Source organism: Meles meles, chromosome 4 (genome assembly GCF_922984935.1).
Source record: "Meles meles chromosome 4, mMelMel3.1 paternal haplotype, whole genome shotgun sequence".
Classification (NCBI taxonomy): Eukaryota; Metazoa; Chordata; class Mammalia; order Carnivora; family Mustelidae; genus Meles; species Meles meles.
In genome coordinates, this window is record NC_060069.1 from 66,130,316 (window position 1) to 66,155,413 (window position 25,098).

At 39.5% G+C, this 25,098-nt stretch overlaps 1 protein-coding gene across 2 annotated transcripts in view; it reads right to left on the reverse strand.

Moving 5' to 3' along the window:
* FNDC3B (fibronectin type III domain containing 3B) overlaps positions 1 to 25,098 on the reverse strand; it is a 339,247-nt gene that overhangs the window by 128,081 nt on the left and 186,068 nt on the right. For both annotated transcript variants that reach the window (XM_046002797.1, XM_046002798.1), the window contains exons 5-6: positions 12,625 to 12,868; positions 8,200 to 8,487 (exon numbers count right to left, since the gene is read on the reverse strand). In XM_046002797.1, the coding sequence (XP_045858753.1) occupies positions 8,200 to 8,487; positions 12,625 to 12,868 (532 nt within the window). The remainder of the gene's footprint in view (positions 1 to 8,199; positions 8,488 to 12,624; positions 12,869 to 25,098) is intronic.

The following is a 25,098-nucleotide window of genomic DNA, read 5'->3' on the forward strand; positions in this document are numbered from 1 at the left end:
TAGAACACAAAAACCTGATAATAAGGGAAACTGCTAGGGTCAGAAGGCAATTTGTGATCTCCAAAGGAGAAAAGCACAAGAATAATGCTTTTGTCACCAGCTTCCAGCGTTACAGTCAGAAACTATGACTCCATGCGGTGGAATTTCATCTAAAGCGTAACTGAATCTTGGGATTGCCAGCAATTCCAAAGGTCAAAGGTCAAATGCCAAATGTATGCTGTATCCTCGTTTTCTTCCGTATTTGGAATTCTTACCATTTTGTTCCAATTCTTTCCCACGTGGCACAGAAAGTTCTAGAGGCCTCCACATCAGCTACTACCTATATATTAGTAACACAACTGGAACTCTTCCACCAACAGTACATGCTTATCATTGTATCGGTACACTACGAAAGGAATATGCCTCACTTAAATCAACTGTTTTAACTGAATGCCTCCCAGAGTCCCTCCATCTTATTTTATTTTATTTTTTCAATTTAAATTCAATTAGTTGACATATAATGTATTATTAGTTGCAGAGGGAGAGGTCAGTGATTCATCAGTCTTATAAAACACCCAGCACTCATTACATCTGCACCCTCCTTAATGTCCATTAAAAAGTGGGTTAAAGCCTCCGCCTTCGGCTCGGGTCGTGATCCCAGGATCCTGGGATCGAGCCCCACGTCGGGCTCTCTGCTCAGCGGGGAGCCTGCTTCCTCCTCTCTCTCTGCCTGCTTCTCTGCCTACCTGTGATCTCTGTCAAATAAATAAATAAAATGTTAAAAAAAACAAAAACAAAAATAAATGTAATCTTTATCCTCAGTTAAAAAAAAAAAAAAAAAAAAAAATTGCTTGGCAGTCAAAGGGCCAGAGGCGCTCAAGTGTTACTGTGCCTACTCCCCACCCAGAGAGCGGAGGGAAACCAATAAGGCTGAGCCCCAGCTCCACAGGTTGTTGAAGGCTGGGAAAGATCATGAGTTTACACGGATCTCACAAGCCCCTCCGTGGCAGTGAAGCTGCGAGTCTGAGACCAAGGAGCCGGGGTCTAGAGGAGCCTCAGCTCTGGGAAAGCCTTGTGGACGCTAACAAGGACTCGGGTTCCCCGCTCCAACCACAGCAGTACCAGCTCTGTCTGCTTTCAGAATGTGTGTGTTTGTGTGTGTGTGTATGCACACACACAAATGCTTATAACGGTGGCATGGGAACAAGGATCTGTATTTAACTGGGATCCACACAAGAGTGTTTGAAAAAGGAAGATCTACTCATGGGTAAGATTTTGAAAATTACTGACCCCAATTCACCCGTTCATCTTACTAAAGGAAACCTGAGGCCTAGTGACATGACTTGCATATCACACAATCCCAAAACATATACTACTGTATCTTAACAGTTCCACTAAGGTTTTAAAATGTACACGTGATGCGTGAGAAAGACATCCTCATTGCTGGGACAAACCTACAGATGAGGGAAAGGTCTGCAGTATCAACTGCACATACGCCACACCTTCACACACAAAGTGGAGATTGTGAGTTAGCATGTCTGACGTACTCTCTCTTCCTGTCCTTGTCCCATCCCAGACACAGACACACACACCTATAATAATTAAAGGGCCTGCTAGGTCTTTTTCATATTATCAGACAGTGGTTCCTCACTGAAGTTTTTCTTTTTCACTCTGGATTCACGTAATCCTTTCGGAAATAGTCTAGTAGATACCCTTTCCTCCTTTGTGAGGATATAGAATAATGGGACTACCCCTCAGACGAAAATTGCGGGATTTCAGTCTCAAACCTGGAACTGCTGGGTAACTTCCTTATGTCATATGCTTTGGTTCTAATTGAGGCTAAAAGGGAAAGAATGAAACTTCCCTCTCACTCCGGGCAACACCAGTAAGTTCTTCAGTCTCCGTGATGAAAGACAACAGGACAATTTTAACTGGGCCTTGGCCACAGAACAGTCTCCAGACCCATCCATTGGGCGGTATTCTGCAGATGAGAACACATTTTTCCATACCACAGGATTCAGCAATTCCACTATGGAGTACTCATCCAAAGAAAACAAAAACACTAATTTGAAAAGATATATGCAGCCCTGAGTTCACTGAACCATTACTTATAGTAGTCATAATCTCCGACAGATGCACTGAAAATAGATGGTGTGTACATGTACACACACACACACACACACACACACACGAATATTACTCAGCCATAAAAAAGAAGGAAATCTGGCCATCCACAACAACATGGACATCCCTAGAAGGTACTATGCTAACTGAAAGAAGTCAGACAGAGGAATACAAATAAATATGGTATGATTTTACTTACATGTGGAATCTAAACAAACAAATGAACAAATAAAACCAAACAGATACAGAGGAAAGACTGGCAGTTGCCAGAGAGGAAGGGGGTTAGCTGATGGGGGAAACAGGGGAAGGGGATGAAGATCCACAGACCTTCAGTTATAAACAGTAAGTCACAGGGAGGTAGTGTGCAGCACGGGGACCATAGTCAAGAATGTTGTACTGTGAACCTGAAAGTTGCTAAGAAAGTGAATCTCGAAAGTTCTCATCAAAAGAAAAATTTTTTGGTCACTTTGTGTGGTGACAGACAGTGTCTAGACTGAGTGTCAGGATCATTTAGCAAAGTATACACATGTCTGGGAACGCAGGGTGTAGCTGTCAAAGCGTAAGGTGGTCTGAGCAGAAGGAAGGCACTCCTGGCTTACAGAGGAAGGAGCTGCAGGAAGGAGGAGCGTCGGCAGGGAGGAAGGAGGGTCACTGCATAGGAGGATAGAGACACACCGGTTTAGAGAGGAGGTTGTCTTGGATCAAAGGTGATCCTAAGATGACACGAGGGAGAGAGCAAAATTATTCAAGTAAAAAGGGGGAACGTTATCCTGAGGTATTAAGAACTGAACTAGGCTACTTTTAATATTTAATAAAGATAATTAAAATACCCATTTTATAGATGATACAGAGGTTCAGAGAATACTAAAAGCAAATAGTTAGCAAGTGACAAAGCCAGATCAATTCTAAGCTAAGGAAGCCTGCTAAGAAAGTCCCAACCATTCTGTGCCCACGACACACCAGGAAACTCCAGGTAGTACAAAGAAACATGAGCCAACATTCCTCAGAGGGTACAGTGGGACTCTATCCTCCCTAAGCTGTTTTCCTGAAGGTAATAGTAAATGAAAGGAGGGGCTGTCTGCAGAGCAGTCTCCCTAGAGGTAAAGAACTCTTCCTAGGAAGGGTAAACACTAAACAGCTACATATGTTCAAATGGAAGATCTGTTCTAGAAAACAAAGCAATTAAGAATACACAATTCATTCCACAAATATTTGCTGTGTACCTACTATGCGCCCAAAATAGTTCTAGGAGGTAAAAATGGAGAATTAAAGTTCCTATTTCCTATTGGGCACAACTTAGGAAACCGCACATATTGTAGCCATCCTTAATTCTAAGATAGTAGTTCTTTATTTTGGCTGACATCATTCCCAGTGGAGGGCTGATAAAACAAACAAACAAGAAAACATGAAGCCAGATCAGGTGAACAGATTCTGATTTAGTAGATCTGAAAGCGAGGTTCATGGATCTATTCTGGGATTTTTGTAGGTTATTTCATTTAACCTACTATATGTTATTCAGTTCTTTTCTTGTTTGTACATTGATTCATCTGCTTATTCTTTTATATTTTATTATATTTTAAAATAATATCTGATTCATTTGTGGTTCTCTTCTTTGAAAATATTTACAACTGGAAGTATAATCTTAATCCTCTTTACCTACTTTGTCCATCCCCTTCCCTTCCCTCTGACAACCACTAGTTTGTTCTCTGTATTTAAGAGTCTATTTTTTGTTTTTTAGATTTCACATATAAGTAAAATCAAATGGTGATTTGTCTTTCTCTGTCTGACTTATTTCACTTAGCATAATACCCTCTCTAGGTCCATTCATGTTGTTGCAAGTGGCAAGATCTCATTCTTTTTTATGGCTGAATAATATTCCATTTAATATACATATATCACTCTTCTTTAGATTTCTCTACTCACGCGTCTATCAGTGGATATCTGGGTTGCTTCCAAATCTTGGCTAATCTCAGTAATACTGCAATAAATACAGGGGTGTATATCTTTTTGAATTAGTGTTTTTCTTTGGGTAAATAACCCAAGTGAAATCACTGGATCATATGGTAGTTACAGTTTTGATTTTCTGAGGAACCTCCATATTGTTTTCCTCAGTGGCCACACCATTTTATATTCCCACTAACAGCGCATGAGGCTCCCTTTTCTCCACATCCTCGTCAACACTTGTTATTTCTTGTCTTTCTGATACTAGCCATTCTGACCGGGATAATGTGACATCTCATGGTTTTGATTTGTATTTTCCTGATGATTAATAATGATGAGCATCTGTTCATGTGCCTTTTGGCCATCTGTATGTCTTTTCTGGAAAAATGTCCATTCAGGTCCTCTGCCCATTAGATTTTTTCTTGGTGTTGAGTTGTAGAAGTTCTTTATGTATTTTGGAGATCATCCCTTTACTGGATGTATCACTTGCAAATGTCTTCTCCTATTCAGTAAACTGCCTTTTCATTTTGTTTCATTTGAATTAGTGTTTTTCTTTGGGTAAATAAAGAGCAAAAGCTCTTTATTTTTGTGTAGTCCCAATCGTTCATTTTTTTTTCTTTTTTCTCTTGCCTGAGGAGACATGTCCATAAATATACTAAGGCCCAAATCTGTCCAACAGATTATTGCCTAGGTCTTCTTTTAAGAGTATTATGATTCTGGGGGCACCTGGGTGGCTCAGTGGGTTAAACCACTGCCTTCGGCTCACGTCATGATCTCAGGGTCCTGGGATCGAGCCCCACATTGGGCTCTCCACTCAGCGGGGAGCCTGCTTCCCCTTCTCTGCCTGCCTCTCTGTATACTTGTGATCTCTCTCTCTCTCTGTCTCTCCCTGTGTCAAATAAATAAATAAAACCTTAAAGAAAAAAGTATTATGATTCTGGGTCTCACATTTAAGTCTTTAATCCACTGTGAATTTATTTTTGTGTAGGGTCTAAGAAAGTGGTCCAGCTTTATCCTATCCAGTTTGCCCAGTACCATTTATAAAACAGACTGTCTTTTCCTCATGTATATTCTCACCTTTTTTGTCGTGGATTAATTGACCATATAACCATGGGTTTACTTTTGCACTATTCTGTTGCACTGATCTATGCATCTGTTTTCCTGCCAGTACCAGATTGTTTTGATTGCTCGAGCACTGTAGCGTATCTTGAAATCTGGGATGGTGATATATTCAACTTTGTTGTCCTTTCTCAAGACTGTTCTGACTATTCGAGGTCTTTTGTGGTTCCACACAAATGTTTGGATCATTCATTCTAGTTTCTGTGAAAAATGTTACTGATATTTTGATAGGGATTGCACTGAATCTGTAGATTGCTTTGAATAGTATGGACATTTTAACAATATTAATTCTTCTAATCCATGAGCATAGAATATCTTTCCATTTGTCTGTGTCCTCTTCAAATCCTTTCAACAACGTCTTAGTTTTCAGAACACAAGTCTTTTACCTCATTGGAACGTGGTCATTTCAGATTGGCATGTTCCATTCAGTAATATGCACTTACGGTGGTTTTACCGCTTTTTATACTTTAACAACACTGGGTAATATTCCATTGTCTGCATATTGCACAGCTTGTTTACTTACTGGAGGACATCTAGACTGCTTCCGAGTTTTGGCAATTATGATTACGGCTGCTATAAACACTTGTGTGTAGATTTTTGTCAGGACCTAAGTTTTCATCTGGGAAAATGAATACTTAGTTTTTAAATCCAACATGTAAACCCCTCAGATCCTTACTGACATGAGGCAGAAAACATAATACTCTGGTTCTTTATTTCGTGGCTCAACCACGTGGAGAACTGCACTTTGAGTGGTTTTGAGGAGGTAAATTAATGCAATGAGAAAAGGAGCAACAGACCGAGTTCAGACTAAAGCAGAGATACTCAATTTTTTCCAATTTTTCATGGCAAAACACACACTCCTGTCAGTGCACAGGGAAAGTGATCTCACTGTTACTATCATCGCCATCACCATCATCATCATCATGTTTTCTACACACAGTGAAGAGCTTACGGTGCTCAAAATAATTATACTCTCATTCATTACCCAAGAGGCCAAAATGCTTGTAAATATACAGATGTTAGCAAACATTTCAGTACAGATTTCAGTGCAAATCCCTATCGTCTCTTAAAGCTGTGAGTATATTAAAAAATAAAGCAGCTTACACATTTAGACATGTGATACAGAATAACTGTAGAGATAAGGAAGATACTGTTTTTGCCATACTTAATCCATAATTACCTTAGTTTTATTTGCTAACTTTGACCCTGATTCATCTTAATTTCCTTCCTTTATCTCTCTGCTCCTTGGATTTATTCTGACTCTATTATATATATCTATGTCATCTGTCTGAAATCTTTGTTGGTGCAAGACAGACATTATTAGTGAATAAATCAAATAATCAAGGTAGTTCAAACCTCATTAAGCTCTCCGAAGACTGCTTCTACGTTCCTTTTCTCTTTTTTACAAACTAAAATTCTCCTTAGAAAAACTAGTTTCTAATTTTTTGGTGTGACTTCCTTTTCATACCCATTGTTAAAAAGTCTAACATCGTTAGTAATCGAATTTCAAACTGAGAGTCTGTATTATCAGTTGACTAAAAGTAACGTTAAAAAACAGCAAAAATAGCACTATACCTAAAAAACTACTTAAAGGCCTCTTAAACTTTGGGTCTCTTTTATATACTTGTTTACACTTTGTACAGTAAGAACTTGGAAAAATATAGAAAAGAATAAGGAACAAAATTAAAGGAATCTATAATACATTTTACACAGAAAAATTTCTGGTCACTTTTGACTGTATCTTACTATTCCTCTTTTTAATGCTACAATTCACTCATAAATAAAGTGGGGGGAAGGGCTGAAGCTAACGGCTGGTTCTACCTCAGTTTCCTCAGCCCCAAAAGAGTCCAGTCTTCTCTACGCAATCAAACATAAACAACTTCCGTCTCTGTCATTCACAAACACATCTCACATACACAGTCCTTGTTCCTATCTGGATGAGGTCTGGTAAGACAAAGGAGTATATTTAATGACTGCTATAAACACTTCTTACCCTGTCTTTTCTAGACGCTCATGTCTTTATATAATTTATATTTGTAAACTCACCTCACTTTTCAAAATGTTACCTTATTCTACTTCAATTAAGTCAGCCTCTCCACACGCCTGTATCAAAAGCCTGTTTTTAACTCCTATGGCATCGAAATAGGCAGTTTCTAAATCCTGGCTAAAAACTTGATTTAAGGGGCACCTGGGTGGCTCAGTGGGTTAAAGCCTCGGCCTTCAGCTCAGGTCATGATCCCAGGGTCCTGGGATCGAGCCCCGCTTTGGGATCTCTGCTCAGCAGGGAGCCTGCTTCTGCCCACCCGCCTCTCTGCACCCCTTCCACCTGCCTCTCTGCCTACTTGTGATCTCTGTCAAATAAGTAAATAAAATCTTTAAAAAAAAAAAAAAAAACAACTTAAAGTACATATACCTGCTTCCCCAAATTAACCAATCTGTAGCCATAAGACTCATCTACAAAAAAACACATGCCCTTTGGAGCTGATGTCTCATATACAGTGACCGTATTTCTTCCACCTCAGTCTTGAGCAATGAACACTTCATTCAGAATGCAAAGGTGGCATTAAGCAAGAACTGATGCCTGAAACTAAGCAGAAATATATTCCTATTCCACAATGATACATTTCACTACAGAACCAAGTAATTACATCTGGTTTGATGAGGTGTAATTATTTTCACTGTTAAACTAGCCCTGTACTTCTTAGAAAGACTCTTTGGATCTCCTCCCTGCCTGTCTATTTGGAGTGAAAACAACAGGAAGTGGGCTAATGTGAAAAGCCACTCACTCGGATACTTGTTACTGAGCTTATGTAAAACGTTACATGGCACTTGTGACCCAAGGATATTTCTGCCATAACTATTAATAAAAAAGATGAAACGATATTCAGCTCTTCCTCGGAAAACGATCAGAAGGTCTAACCAGTCATCCCTACAAGAAAAGACCAGTGGCCATGAAATAACACTGTTAGGTACAAGATGTTTCTTTTGGGATGTCTGGTTCCATGGATCACTCCTTACAGCATCTCTGCCCATTACCTTGCAAATCGGAATCAGTTGACTTTGGACTGCTCCTGGCCCGCCGCTCGGTTTTCTTAATTCCTGGCCCGCCCCCGCTGCCTCCACTGCCTCCGCCGCCTCCAGCGCTGTGGCCCTTCCCATAGCCGTTGTACACGGGTGTGCAGTTGCTTTTGTAGATAGAAGACGGGGGGCTGTTGAGGCGGTTCTGGCGGTCAATCTGGCGGTCTTTCAGTTTTTTGTGCGGAGGCTTGCTGTACTGGTCTTCCCGGGTAATGTAGCTTGACATTCCATAGAGCGGTATGATTTCTGAAATGGAGGATTATGACAAACACAAGCTCAGTCTACATTTTATGTATGTATTTAGTTAGTTAATTAGTTTCGTTTTGTTTTATTTACTTGTCAGAGAAAGAGTGGGCAAGCACAAGCAGGGGGAGTGGCAGGCAGAGGGAGAAGCAGACTCTGCTGTGCAGGGAGCCCCATGCAGGAGACATCCCAGGACCCTGGAATGACCACCTGAGCAGAAGGCAGAAACTTAACCAACTGAGCCATCCAGGTGCCCCAGTCTACATTTTCAGTAAGAAATTTTAAATGGTCAAAAGACCTGGCTCCTGAAGGAAGGAGTTTAAAAAACTACTAAATATTTTTTTTAATTTTACAATACATGTTTAAAATGTTCCCATTCATTTTGAACCAATTGAAGAATGATCATTAAAAACTGTATTGTGTGAAAGAACAAATAAAACTATAGTGCATTTTCATGAATGTTCCCAAAATTATGGAAAATACTGAAGACAAGGTTACTGTCCCTGAAGAGTTCATATTCTAGTTGAATTTATATATAAATTTGATTTTGTCACTGTCAAATGTTTTTAACTGCAATATATCAAAAACAAATCAGAAAAAAACAGAACAGCCCCATAAACGTGTCCTTAGAATCAAGACACTTAAAACTATACTCATCGTTATACACAAAATAGCATTTCTTCTGAAAAGTGTATAACATATCACTTCTCGGCCTTTTGGCTAAGATCAAGTGAAAAGTGTATAACGACCAGAATCTAAGGAGTTGTTTATGGCATGTGAAAGAGCCAACTTCTGAATAAAACTTACTAACATGATGAGATGAAAAATTTAACTAAAAATAATCAAAGCTCACAGAATCAAGGGAAATGTTCAAAGAGAAACAGCAGAAGTAAATATAAGCCATCTCTGCAACCTGGTGCCTCCCGTAGTAAGCTGTGGTCTCAAACGTCTATTTTGGAGTAATCTAGAGGCAAGATAAACTGACTAGTAGAATGTCACCTGGCTTCACTACGTAGAATCTTTTTTTTTTTTTTTTTTTAAGATTTTATTTATGAGGGGCACCTGGGTGGCTCAGTGGGTTAAAGCCTCTGCCTTCGGCTCAGGTCATGATCCCAGAGTCCTGGGATGGAGCTCCACATCGGGCTCTCTGCTCTGCAGGGAGCCTGCTTCCTCCTCTCTCTCTCTGCCTGCCTCTCTGCCTACTTGTAATCTCTGTCTGTCAAATAAATAAATAAAATCTTTGAAAAAAAAAGATTTTATTTATTTATGAGAGAGAGAAGGAGGGAGCATAAGTTGGTGGAGGAACAGAGGGAGAAGCAGACCTCCAGCTGAGCAGGAAGCCCAATGCAGGACTGGATCCCAGGATCCTCGGATCCTGAACTGAGCCAAAGGCAGACAGGCACTTAACCGCCTGAGCCACTCAGGCGTCCCTACTATGTAGATTTTTAAGTGGCTCCAAAAAAACAATGGGAGCTTACAAAACAATTTCTGATCTTAGGGGAAAACATTTATTTTAAATTAAAAGATGTTAAAGTCAATTAAAAATTGTATTTAGGCATTAATAAAAATGACAATATATAACACAGAGATTGGGTCTTTAAGTGTTAATAAGAAAAAAGGGCCCCCATATGCATAGAATGACCAAATAAATTAGTATTCCAAGCTGAATACGTCTGAGAGTGAAAAGGTAGCATTCCTATCCTGTCTCTGGACAAGAGACCTAAATGGGGCCTGTTTTAAGCATACCAAGAATGCACATTCCCCTTATTTAACATAACTGACCTTTCAACTGATCAATGGTAAAGCTCCACTTTTCTTTCTATTCATATAGCTTAGAGAAGATCTTTAAAAAGCAAATCTTCACAAGGTAACCAAACTGCACTTAAGAATGTGAAAACACGAATGCAATCTGATTCAGAGCCTATGCCCAGGGTGCCTGGGTGGCTCAGCTGGTTAAGCATCAGACTCTTGATTTCGGCTCTCGAGTCATGATCTCAGGGTCAAGAGACTGAACCCCACACCAGCTCCTGACTCAGAGGGGAGTCTGCTTAAGAGTCTTTCTCTTTGTCCCTCCACCCCGGGCTAATACTCCCTCTCTTGTTCTAAGAGCCTATGTCCAATTAAATCATACCCAAATATACAAAAGGATATTAATTGTTTTAAATACCACAATGCGTTTTACTTGAAATTTAAGATATTCACCATGGACACTAATATAATAATCTTTTAAAACATGTTAAAACTTTAATCCTCCGATATGGGAAATTAAATGTTTTAAGTTGTTTTTAGATATGTACACTGAGAAGTAAGGTAAGGGATATATATAGGGCTTTTTAACTATAAAACAAAAGGATTTTTTTTTTGCTTTCTTTAATTTGAAATCAATGAGGCACTTTCATTTTTACATTATTATACCGTGTTATTACAATGAAAATAAACCAAAATACCTTCTGAAAGAAAAACACTTTTCTTCGTAATTTTAATGACCATTTAAATCATACTGCCTGTCTAAAATTGAAGAGGACATCATTTACAAAAGGTTAACTACGTGGCTTCCTACTAACACACTGTGTAAGGCACTCTTCATCAAGCAATTAGCCAGTTGCCAAGGTTTTTAGTCATTAAGCTCAGACCAAATCAGAAAACTCTGATAATACTCAAATATTTGAATGTGCTTTGTGTCAAAGCACTGAATACTTTCTTAAAAATGAGAGTTAATTATATTTTTCAGATTTTATCCAAATGCTTTCATGGCATTTCCTCACTCTGTTTGGGGGGGTTATATCATTAGGCAGGAAGATTATATCAATACAAAGTTATCAATGCCATCATTTCTCCATGCCCTGCTATGATAGCACTTGATTCTTTTGAATTTTGTATTTCTAAGTACTAAATTTCTAACTACTAAATCAAACAAAAAACCAAAACAATGAACTCAAATTCTATCCCTAAGTTAGAATAGGATGTTCCACTTAAAATAACCATCTCAAATTTTTATTTTGTTAAGAAAAAAAATTACAATGTGAGTTAAACATACAGGGGGAAAAATATATATACATACATAATTGATGTATTTGAAGTTTAGGTAAGTGAAGTTTACGGTAAGTTGCTATTCCTGCTATACAGCAGGAATTCCCATATTTGAACCAATATAAAGAAATGTTTGAAGTGATAAAATGCTTCAATTCATAGAAGAAAATCACTTTGCAAAGCCTTAGACATCTTAGCTATTAAAGTCTAATTTGGGGGGGGGGGGACACCTGGGTGGCTCAGTTGGTTAAGCATCTGCCTTCAGCTCAGATCATGATCTTGGGGTCCTGGGATGGAGTGTGGCTTTTGAGCTCCCTGCTCAGTGAGGAGCCTGCTTATCTCTTCCCTTGCCCTCTGCTGTTTCCCCTGCCTGTGCTTGCTCTCTCTGTGCCAAATAAATAAAATCTTAAAAAAAAAAAAAAAAAAGTCTGATTTTTTTACCCTCACTTATTTAGTTTCTTAGTATCCATTTTGACAGAAAAAAGGCTTTAGACTCAACCAATACCACAAACCAGAAAGACATATTGTCTGAGACTCTTTCATGTCGGGGTGAGTACTTGGCTACTAACCAGTGAAATTGGTTAAAGTAAAAACAGGTTTCAGGAGGACCCTATCGAGGAGATTTTGAGTTCTACTAAGATTGCCAACACAGGGCATCTGGGAAACCGAGTCCTCTATCACTGCCAACTGGGCACAAAACACTTAATTCTCCTTCTCTGGCTAGGCCATACGGATGCCTAGGCAACAATGTCCCACAGTTCCATCTCAGGCCACTGGCACAGAAAAATATGTAAATGGGACACAGGAACGTAAGCTACATCACTCACTTCTTACTACGGTAAGAAGTAGCTATCCCACTCCCTTCTTTTCGCAGTGGCTGGAACAGGGGGCAGAATCTTGGAAAACATGAAGCGCTGAAACCCACAAAGGAATCTTTGCAAGATGTGCTTCGAGACAGAGGAAGCTAGGAATTTCTTGTGAGCTTTCTACAGCCAGTAGATCCCCTACCAGGCTCATTGCAGGAGAAACAAAGGCTTCATGGTTCTCCTAAGCTACTTCCAAGTTGTAACCAGTTTCAACTGCTCCCAACGCCAACAATAATCTACTCACCTTGCTCGCCGTATATTGTAGGGGGAATATGGTGCTGAGGAAAAAACTGAGGCGGCATATCTCCAGGTCCAGTAACAGGTGGGTAGTAAGCCGTGTGTGAGTTATGAATAAAATGGGGGTGATGAGTCAGGTAGGGGGGCAGGTGGTGGGTTGGAGACATGGCTGAGGGATAGCTTGGGGGGTAACACTCAGGAGACTGCGGTGTGACCACCACCCTGCGGACTCCAGTATTGTCTTCAATCACCTAAAGAAAACAGCAGAAAGAAACAGTGTTGTATTGTATACATTATCAACAAACATCTTGTGGACATATATAGTATTTAATTGCTTCCCTTACTGGAATTTTTCTCTCCTCATGGAGGAAAAAAATTAGTGCAGGTTCAATCCTGGTTCTCTAACTCAAACCAATTTTTAGATGCATCTTAGAAATAATAATGTTTAACAATGAAAACTTATGAAAATAAGCTTTCATCAACCACTTGATTCTGATTACACAAAACTTTTTGGAGAGATCAACAGCTTGATAATAAGCCAATTATTATGATTATAGGCCAAAATAAAATGATTTATTCATGTCTAAAACATTCTAATAAAAAAATTATAATAAACTTTATTTTTAAAAAAACTGATACAAAATATCAAGTTGATCAATGTTAGCCTGTACATGAGTGTACAAGTTAGGTCCCGTCTGAATTAACAGCCAGTCATCTTTATGTTAAGAAAAGAAAAATCATTATGTTTATTAATGAACCAATTAACATAATCGTTTGTCTCATAAAATTTTCAAAGAAGACCAGGAAGAAGACTTCTGAAGACGTCATCCAAGACAAGTGAATTTCATGTGTGATTTAGCTGATTTGAGCAATGAATTTGAATGTAACTAATGGTTCGGTGGTTTTCCAGAAAGGAGATATCTGAGTTAACATCAATGTACTTCACAGGGCAAGCTTTCCAGATGGGCTTGACGGCTTTTGACCCATTCCTGCTTTAGCATGACCGTACTGTTTGTACAGGGCTTTCGGAAACAAAGAGAACATTAACTTCAGAGGCCAGGGGAGTACCAAAGGTTCATTTAATTTGGGACCAAGGATGCAGATAAAATGAGGGGATTCCAACCAATAAAAAACTCAAACAATACTCAATCAAGATGGACACCTTTGCTCCCAAGACATCCTGATGACATAATTGGAGCTGTGAAGGGAGACACTAGGACAGGGGACCTGCTATAAGCAGAAGGAGCCCATCACCACTCTGTCCACACGTTTTTCAGAAGCTTTCTAATTCCCTCAAGGAAGGTAGCTAAGGCAGTATAGTAACAATGTTTACTGTCTCTCTGGCCAACTCCATGGGACCTGCTCTCAAGACAAAGGCTTTTGTTGAGATGCCAGGTAAGAAATTACACAACAGATACCATAATCAAGAGGGAAAGCTGAGGAGCAGAGAAAGGCAGAATGACGGGTGCTTTTAGGATTTGAAAGAACTGGTAGTGCTGGGATAGCTCCGAGAAAGGCCCCTGAGGTCAGGGCCCAAGAGTACACCTAGATGCCAAAGAGACCAGCTGGTCTAATCACGTATTTAAGACAATCAGGCACACACTGGTAGGAAGCTTGCTTAAAAAAATAATAATAATTTTAAACCACCACCACCACTACCAAAAAGCACTGAAAATTAAACTTGTATATTGAAATGGATTTCTCATTACACCTCAGGAGGCTGATTATAGGCCAAAATAAAATGACTTATTCATGTCTAAAACATTCTAATAAAAAACTTATAATAAACTTTATTTCTTAAAAAACTGATACAAAATGTCAAGTTGATCAATGTTAGCCTGTACATGAGTGTACGAGTTAGGTCCCGTCTGAATTAACAGCCAGTCATCTTTATGTTAAGAAAAGAAAAATCATTATGTTTATTAATGAACCAATTAACATAATAGTTTCAGAATTAATCACTATGTTAACAGTTCATTAAGAAAACAGCATTAACTCCTTAAAATGAAGATTCTGAGTCATACTCCCTCCTAAAGCTCAAGATGGTGCTTTTTATGCATTATTTAATAAATGTAACCTCTTCTGGGTTTTGGCAAGCTAATCCCATTAACCCCATTTATGAAGGCATGGCAGTTGATAGAAGGTAGATGTGAAATGATACTTAACTATGACGTCGGAAATGCTATGCGTGTGCTAGCATCTTCTATATCATCTAAAATGCAGAGCGAGAAAAGGGCATTTGGTAATTGCAGTTCGTACAATTTTTGTGTACGTACAGATTTTTCTTACTATATGACAGAAACACACATTATTCTATCGTCTTCCTCCTCCCCCACTCTGCCACTGGCTAGTCAGAAAAAAGTAAGGTATATTCCAGATGTTCCTCCTGCACAGAACCTCCAATTCAATCCTATGGTAGACACCGGAAGGTCCACAGAAGCAAAGTATTTATTTTCTTGAAACTTGCAACCTTCATTAGGTTCATTATCGTAAAACTTCTAATGGCCAACCAGCCACACAGACTCAGGCAATATAGTAAAACAAGAAGAGGGCCCTCACTAAATATGAAGAACTCTGGACTTGTAAACAGGAGCATATTACAGTGAGAAAAAATTATTTTAGTTTCATCATAATTTCTAACTTGCTAAAAGAAAGCACTTAAAAAATGAGGTGAACAGAAAGCACTAACAAAGAGAAGAATTCTACTACAGGGAAAAAAAATCTGTAAGAGATACAGAACTAATACATTAGCTTTTTACCAGTACATTTTGAAAGAGTAAGTACTGCCACTAATTTGAAAAATTAATAACTCTGATGCATAAATTATGCTTCACGAAAAGAGAATTTTCCAGTCAGAAAACCAAGTAGCTCTTTGAAACTGCAAATGGCCTACTTATAATGAAAATTGTCTGACAGCTCCATTTTTAATTATCTTAAATTATTCTGTGGTATTTGTTCATTAAAAATATTTTAAGAAATGAAATATTAATTCTAAAATAATGAGAAACAAAAATTTAAAAATATGCTGAATATTTTGTTCATTGTTCTTCCGTAACACAAACTGCAATATATTTATCAAATTCAGGTTTGATCTATGTCTAAGGAAATTATGCTTATGTTCCCTCAAACACTAAGAAAATCCAAGGAGCAATAAAAATGCACAAAATAATAAGCAACTCAGGAAATCATGGTAATAGTACTCTTTGTTTAAAAATTAGGTTCCTAGGGGTGTCAGATAAGCATCTGCCTTCAGGTTAGGTCATGATCTCAGGGTCCTGGGCTACAGCCCAGGGTCTGGCTCCCCGCTCAGCAGGGAATCTGCTTCTCCCCCTCCCTCCACCCCTCCCCAGCTCCTGCTCTTGTGCTCGCTCTCTAGTTAAGTAAATAACATCTTGAAATTAAAAAAAAATAAAAAGTTCATAAAGAAATACTACTAGAGAAGAATTCAGATATTGGAAAGAGTTCAGTCCAAAAATCCTGAGGCAATAAAATGTGCCTTTACAAGTGACCGCTGAAAAGACAGATTCATTTGCTTTTGGGATGAATGAAATTCTGACAATATCCAAAGGCAGACAAATCACCTGTATTCAATTCAACGATTATTTCCTATAACATACGATGAGCTAAGCACTGGATGTTCAAAATAGGAAAAAAATAGGTAGGACTCATCTATATACTCTAAGAGTAATATAAAGAGAAACATCAGACTAAGTTCCACTAAATGCTCTTCAAAAATCAGAACACAGTATTGTTTTTTCAAAAATCACAACTATTCTTCATCTAGATTTTTTCTTAGCTCTGTGACTCAACAAAACAGTCACTCGCCACTGTGCTAGTTTCTCAGTCACCCATTATGGGCTTAACTGTGTGCCCCCCCCCCCAACCCCGCCGACTGCCACTCTTCACCAATTCATATATTGAAGTCCTAACTCTCCAGTTCAACATGTGACTATTTGGATACAGGGACTTTAAAGAGGTAATTAAGGTAAAATGAGGTTCTGCGGTTGGGCCCTAATCCAGTATGACTGAGACTGCTATAAGAGGAGCAAATCAGGACAGACACGCAGAGGGAAGACCATGGGAGAACACAAAGATAGAAGATGGCTGCCTACAAGCCAAAGAAGGAAGCCTTAGAAAAAACCAAATCTGTAGCCTCTAGAATTGTAAGGAAGCAATTTCTGTCATTGAAGCAACCACTCTGTGGTACTCTGTTACAGGAGCCCTAGCCAATCAACACACCACCTATCAGAGCTCGATGGCAGACATGAGCTGGCTTGATTCTTCACCACGTCATTGGGTCTGCTCAATAAACATTCACTGAGAAACTTCTATGTGCCTAGTAGTCTTGCTAATCGGTGGTCTAGACACAAAGACGAGAGGCTGGAAAATAAGGTGCTCACAACAGGGAGAATCTCTATCATACTTGCACCTCAACTTTCCTTCTGATCTGTACTCTGAAGTTTTCAGTATGTGGAGAATTAAACAGAAGCTAGGTATGCTGAGAAATAAATACATAAATAGTGAACCACAGGAAACAGAATAGTTGGGTTCTCAGAAATGTGAAAGGATTTAAGACAAACCAGTATTTACCGACTACTTGCTGCTCTGCTTTAATACCCTCCATCTGAAATAAGGCAACACACGTGAAGGGCCTGGAACAGTAACCCACACCTGAAAGAAAAATCTTGCCTAGCCATTACTACTGTTAAGTTTAACACCTCATTAAATCCTCCCAACAATTCTGTGAGGCATATCCAGTTATCCCCATTTTAGAGATTAAGAGGAATGAAGCTCAGGAAAGTTCAGCGAACTGACCCAAGGCCAGAGACCAATAGGGAAAGAGATCGGAACAATTTTGAGTCCCAAGAACTAAAACAGAGCTCTTAATAACACATTTTGAGTGTCTTTTCTCATAGCTAACAGAGAAGGAGGGTAGTTCCCCTTACTGAAATAAAATGCTCCACAGGAAACTTTTTTTTTTTTTAAGATTTATTTATGTATTTGAGAGAGAGAGAGAAAGAGAAAAGAAGAGGGAATCTCCAGAAGACTCCCTGCAGACCGCGGAGCCTGACATGAGGCTCCATCTCAGGGCCCTAAGATCATGACCTGAACCGAGATCAAGAGTCAGACCTTAACCAACCAAGCCACCCAGGCACCCCGCCAGAGGAAATTTTAATTAACGCTTCAGTTCTTCCAACTCTCTCCCTTCTGCTTCTGGGTTGCAAGCAACAACAATCAAAAGAGGGGCTTAAATGGTTGGTAACAAAGGAGAAATTTTAAAAGGCTGTTCCAGTTGGCCGAAGATGATCCAGGAAGTGGGCAGGGCAGAACGCTCATGGACACACACAAACCCAATGCGTGCTCAGGCATGGTGTGGGGCTGGGCAGCCGGCTTGCTGCAATGCTGACTGCACACAGGAAACTGGGACCAAATGAGGTTGTGAAAATCAGGCTCCAGCTCAATTCCTAACTCCTGCCAACAAACTTGAAATGGGCTCCCAGGCCATTCCAGGAAGGGAAGAAGTCTCCACTGAAATAAGCACAGGAGCAGTGAACAGGAGAAGAAAAGGCCAGGTGATACAAAACACTTGTGTGAACAGAGGAATGAGCAGGCCAACAGTCCAGGCTTCTCCCAGCCAGACTGGTGCCCCCCGCCCCCCAGCATCTGTCCTGTAGCAGAAGTTACAGCTCTCTTGTCCTCCAGGGGCACCTGGACACACAGGAGGCTTTTGATAAAAGCTAAGTGAACAAAGAAATGAAAGAGTAAGAAGGGAGGGAGGGAGGAGGAAAGGAGGAGGGAAGGAAGAAAGATTTCTCTGCTTCGATTTGATGTCCTCCAAGACTTATTTACAAATTCATTATCAAAGTTTGTCCCTTAATTCAGGTTAAGTACCTCCTATTCTAAAATTTCACTTTATCTAAACCCAGTTAATTCCAGACCCGTCATTCCCAACCCTATTATTTTACATTAAATGTGATTTTACCAAAAGAAAGACACCAAAAAACAGACCTTTCCAATGCAGTTTTACTTCAATCCCAAATGAAGCTGAGGAATCTTTTTTTTTTTTTTTAAGATTTTATTTATTTATTTGACAGAGAGAGATCACAAGTAGGCAGAGAGGCAGGCAGAGAGAGAGGGGAAGCAGGCTCCCCGCTTAGCAGAGAGCCCGATCGGGGGCTTGATCCCAGGACCCTGAGATCATGACCTGAGCCCAAGGCAGAGGCTTTAACCCACTGAGCCACCCAGGCACCCTGCAGCTGAGTAATCTTATTCATGACCAACCAGGAGTACAAAAGCGTCAGCTCCCACGTTTCCTTCTTGCACTAGCTCTCCACTGTGCATTTTCTAATACAGTGAACAGCATAAAAAAGTAAAAGCAGGTGTGTTCTTCAGGACAGGCAGCGATTTGAAACTTAAAGACCATGCTTCCCGTAGAGCCCATCCCCTTCTTGCTATCCTGGAGGAAACCCACACAACCATCCCCCAAGTGCCATTAGAAGAAAGTGAAAACCAGCATTAAGGAATATTCAAAGAGCAACCCAAGAGTTACAGGAGCAAGCAGTCGTTCTATTTTACAGATGAAGTCAAGTTACTGGACTTAAAAATTGAGGCAGAACTGGATGTATTTCCCAAAATCTCCTGACTTACTTCTTCCTGTCTTTACTAATTTAATGATTACAACTGTGGCCAAAAACACCAAACACAACTTCTCATTGTCAGTACTCTTCCTATCTGTAATGGCTAACACTGATGAAATATTATTTAAATCCACCATCATTACTGTTTTAGACACTAAACCCTCCAGGTTAAGGACCAACTCCTTTCGCCACACAGCATGGCTAGTTTTGTAGCCCAAAGGAAAAATAAATTACTGGTGATGTTCCTGGGTTGCTTCTCAAAACCCTTTCAATATCACGAGACAGTACATGTATCATGAGAGTAGCTACAGAATGGTAATAAATATCCTCCCCTCAATCAAGAAACAAAAGTTCTGGGGCACCTGGGTGGCTCAGCGGATTAAGCCGCTGCCTTCAGCTCAGGTCATGATCTCAGGGTCCTGGGATCCAGCCCCGCATCTGGCTCTCTGCTCAGCGGGGAGCCTGCTTCCCCCTCTCTCTCTCTGCCTGACTCTCTGCCTACTTGTGGTCTCTGTCAAATAAATAAATAAAATCTTTACAAAAAATAAAAAAGAATTAAAAAAAAAGTTCTGGATAGTTCTTGCCAATGGGTAAATAAACAATCCATTTCATTTGCTTTATCAATAACTAAACCTCAGGTTTAATTAATAAGAAATAAACAAAAATTCACCCAAACATTTTTACAAACACACTCATTACATCTAGAAACCTTGAGTTTTCTACTGGTGTTTAATTTTCAACCCACATGCTAGCTCCAGGCAATGGCTAGGTACAGACTAAGCAGAAAATGGCTGGATCCAGATACAAATCTGAGGTCGCTGTATGGGGGGGGGTGTCACGATTATTTTTTTAAAGTTTTTTTTAAGGATTTTTAAAATTTTAAATTCAATTAACATAGAGTTTATTACAAGCTTCAGAGGTAGAGCATACCCAGTGCTCATGACATCACATGCTCTCCTAAATGCCCTTAACCCAGTTATCCCAGCCCCCACCCCTCACCCCATCCAGCAACTCTCCTTGTGTTTCCTATGTTTAAGGATCTTTTATGGTTTGTCTGTCTCTCTGATTCGTCTTGTTTTATTTTTCCCTCTTAGGGGATCACAATTAGGTGGCATTTGTCTTCAGTACTTCTGGGCATGACTCTCACACAAAGGCTTGCTCGGGAGGTGACCACTGTTAAGTAGATAACCTCATAAGGAGTCATCGCCTGTCTGTTGGCTTTGTACATGAAAACGCTTTTATACACATTGACACAAGCCAAGCTACACACATATATATAAACTTCGAACCTGGGAAAAAACACAACAAAAGCACATATAAACAAAATCAACATTTAGTGCCTTACTAAACACACTTAGCTCTTTCTGGGGAACTACCCCATGCTTTACAACTAAGACCGCTGAGAGCTAGAGTGGAGGACAGCAACAGGTACATCGTCTGTAGTCTTTCTTTAACTCATCAACTTGGTAAAGCAGGTAAGTGCTGTAGTTGAGGGGACATGGCAGTAATCTAAGACCTTCCAAATTCAACAGGATGCCCAGCCAAGGTTTGAGAAACATCTCAGGAGCTGAAGAACCCAGACTGGGTCCTCAGCTGCCTCAAGCTCCCTTTTACTAGCCGACTCAGCAACCGCAGCCTGAGGATCCCACAGGAAAACAGAGGTCCCTGCTTATAAAGAGCAAAGTGTCTCAAGACACTGTTGACAGCCAAGAGGCCTTCTCTGAGCAGAAATACAGCACTGTGCACTGATACTGAAGGCCAAATGGCAAATGGATTAACTTGGTGTAACAATGAAAGGGGGCAGTAACAACTCCTGTGATTAGTGTATCTTTTAACAGCTTATGAAGTGTTTGGCACAGAACTCAACTTGCATAATCTTCAGCAAACCTCTAACCTCGAACATAGGCAACATTACAGTCCTCAAGTCAAGGTGAAGTACTTTACCAGCAATTAAGTGACCTAAGGCCAGCTAAGTGCTCGTCAAGATTCATACTCAAAGTACTCCGGAAATATGCCTTTTCTAGCATGTTTTATTGTACATCACCAACCTAAATACTGAAAAGGACCACACTGGAAGATCAAAAAACAAATCTAATCCTTCCCAATGTGCACATAAGCACACAGGACAAGTGAATAGTTCCATCCACTGAGTTTCAATCAGTAACCTGGGCCAAATGAGTATTTCAGAAAAAGCTAAAATGCTATTTTAAGGAACAGAATATTTGTCAGAAGACAAATGGTTAAGGAGAGGTCTGATCGTGTAATTTGTGCCAAACTGAGCGACCTTTAATATATTAAGAAAGCTATCACTGCAGGAGTCTGTAGGTAGTTAGTGTTTGTTAGCTCAGGCAGTCTCTGTGGATCTGCACGCAAGAGAGAGCCAATCGCATCTCTTGAGTCTAGCGTCTCAGACCCATGGAAACATGGACAGATTATTCTAGATTGTATCTATGAATTTTACATATTACATTTACAAATGCCTCACCAGTTTGCCAATAGGCTCCATGGCACAAGGATTAAGAATCCATGCTAATGATACTCAGATCCTATTTATCACAGAGCAAAATAACTATATTATTATGTAAGTCCAAGTTCATAAACCACATGGCTTTCAAAGAATGCGCAGGAATATAAAATCCATCTTGGTAAAGTTCTGTACCCAGCAAGTTGAGCAAAGGTATTTTCCCAACAAAAGCAGTTATATATGGCAAATGTGGGTTACTAATTTAGAAAGACAAATTGTGCAATAAAGTTAAATATAGTATTATGTGTATAATTTAATACTTCTTGATTCCAAAGTCATTTCTACATGTGATACTGTCTCAATGCTATTTTGTTAAAAAATTTATTATTTATTTGAGAGAGAAGGGGAGAAGGAACAGGAAGAGAGGCGAGAGAGAATTTTAAACAGATTCCATGCAGAGTTTGACATAAGGCTTGATCCTATGACCCTGAGATCATTACCTGAGCAGAAATCAAGAGTCATACATTTAAGCAACTGAGCCACCCAGGTGCCCCATCTCAATGTTATTATAACGAAAATCAACTATCATTTTCCTACTGAAGTAAAACACAGCATTTTAGTCAAAAGAATGCTAAACATCAAGGGAATATGCCACACTGTTTTGGTACTACTTATGGAAACTTACTTATATTCTCACTTGGTCCCCTTTTTAAGGAACGATATGAACAATAGAGGTGAATCACTTCACTGAGATCAGAAAAGAACTTCAGAGATCCTCAAACATTTTCCTTTCCCCTCCTCTCTCTAGAAGATGAAAATGACACAGCCAACCGGCCAAATTTCAATAAATGCTTCATATGTGCTGGGCACCTTTCAAGGAAATGGAGATCCAGTGAGGCATGGGGCACAGAGGATCCATGGACTTGTGAAGCTTGCATGCTAAAGGGAAGGAAGACCCACAATTTTCAAGTAAACAAAAAAGTGGAACACCCGAATACATAATTTAAAAATATTCCTAATATTTAAGTGATGAATCACTAAATTCTACTCCTGAAATCAATATTACACTACATGTTAATTAACTAGAATTTAAATTAAAAAACTTGAGAAAATTTTCCTAAAACCACACAAGGGGCAGGACACAGAGCCTACCAGGCTCATGTTCCCTCCTGTTAATCCTGTGTTCTATTATGCCACAACGTCAGGATCTGAGAAACGAAATCCAAGAGAAAAGGGAGACAAAGAAAAAGCTCAGAAAGAAGAAACTTACACAGTGCTCTGAGCGAGGGAACGTCCCTGGTACATTTCTTTAAGTTAGCATTGCCAACCCTGTTTGTAATTCATTCTTCAGACCAAATAAGCCATAAGATGAAAAAGAAAGTTGCTGTGAATCTGCTGATAATGGAATTAAAGCAGAATGGACATATAAATTCTCCGCTCTTTTCCACAGAAGCTTCGAACTGCCGTGCACTTACTCTGCCCATTGTGGAAATTTTCCTAACTTCCTACAGAAAAATCTACTCTTCCGAAGGACTTCAAGTCTTGAAAGAGATTCCAGTTTTCTTACTATTGGCTACCAAATGTGTCTGATTCTTAGACGCTCAGGGCTATCCCCTATGCTCTTTTCTGCTCATCATTTTCACAGTATTGAAGGTAGAACCCACCACTGGTTTAATCCCAGATGGTAATTATCGAAGGGAAGCAGTTGGGGCTAATATTTATAGCTCTCAGCTGGCCTGCCTTAGCAAAATGGGGAAAAGCATTCCATGGTTTCCACCTAATGGACCCCATTATTTCTTCATAGGAGCTCTGATTTCTGGCCAACTCTTGAAACAATTCCCACTGGAGAATGACCAAGCAAAATTTAAATGCATTTTTCAACACATTTCTTGCCTCTCCCCCATCAAGGGAAATGAAATATACACAATTTCAACAGGTACTGATCCATTATGGAATGAGATAAAGTGTGTACTTGTGCTATAACAATAAAAACACTTACTCTGACAATTTGAAGTGTTTAAGTTACATCAGTTAACCTGAAAAAAGTCATTTCCCAAAATTGGAAGGGGAGGCGAACCATAAGAGACTATGGACTCTGAGAAACAACCTGAGGGTTTTGAAGGGTCAGAGATGGGAGGTTGGGGGAACAGGTGGTGGGTAATAGGGAGGGCACGTTTTGCATGGAGCACTGGGTGTTGTGCAAAAACAATGAATACTGTTACGCTGAAAAAATAAATAAATTATTAAAAAAAAAAAAGTCATTTCCCAAATGACAGACCATTAACTTGGATGTTTCACTTTTTCTTTTCATATGCTTAAACCTTTTGGTCTACATAAGGTTTTCCTGTAACAGTTGAAAAATATTTCGTAAATTACTATGGAAGCATGGAAAAGAAAACTCAAGGCATCTGTTTAAGAAATTTTTACATAGAAATTATTCATAAAGGTTAAAAAATTTGAGGAACACCATGGCCAGTATACAGTGAAAGGAAAAATTTGCTTCATACTGTGCAATCTCAGTATGCATTTAGGAAGGCAAAGTCTGCCAAACTTTCACTGAAATTGTTCTAGCAGTCTTCTTCATAATAACAGCTACTAATTCCTGAATGCCCACTGTGGACTACATACCTCACCTAAAACTTCTCTTAATCCTTACCTCTACCATATCACATAGGCATTTGTGTATGTGGTGAAAACAATTTGTCAAAGTTACACAGAAAGTAGCCATGGTGAGATCTGGTGGAACCTGAAGGGAGGCCTCTTCAAGTAATGTCCATATTCTTCCCAGCTACAGTACTCGCCCTCACCCCAGAGTTTCTACCCCAATCACATGCACAATTGTTTTTATGGAATGGAAATAATGCTGATGAGAGTCATAAGACTAAACGCCCTCTTATAGTTGAAAAACAAAACAAAACAAAACAAAAAACTTAGCCTCTATTTTCTCTAAGTTGAAAAGGTCAGGTTACTTTTTCCTCAGACCTCTCCCAGCCTCTCACCAAGTAGTAAAGCAGAAAATATACACACACTGTAACACGAAAAAAACCCTGTAATATCAGAGACTGCAGAGTTGAAATGACAAAATTCCAGGCTCTCCTGTCCTAGGACCACAAGACCACACTATCTTTAGGTCCACAGGGTTCAGTCCTTCCCACCGCCTTCCCCCCCAAAAAATAAATAAAGAGATTGTGCAGAGCAGAGCTGTCTTTAATGCTAGATACTTATCTTTCTATGAGACGATCCGTTCATTACTGACATTTGTATTTAATCGATCTGATCAATTTATCTTTAAAGCATTTTCAGCTACTAAATTATGTCATGAATGCTATAATCAAGAATTTCCCCATTGACTCGGATTAAAGCTACTAATGTAACATCT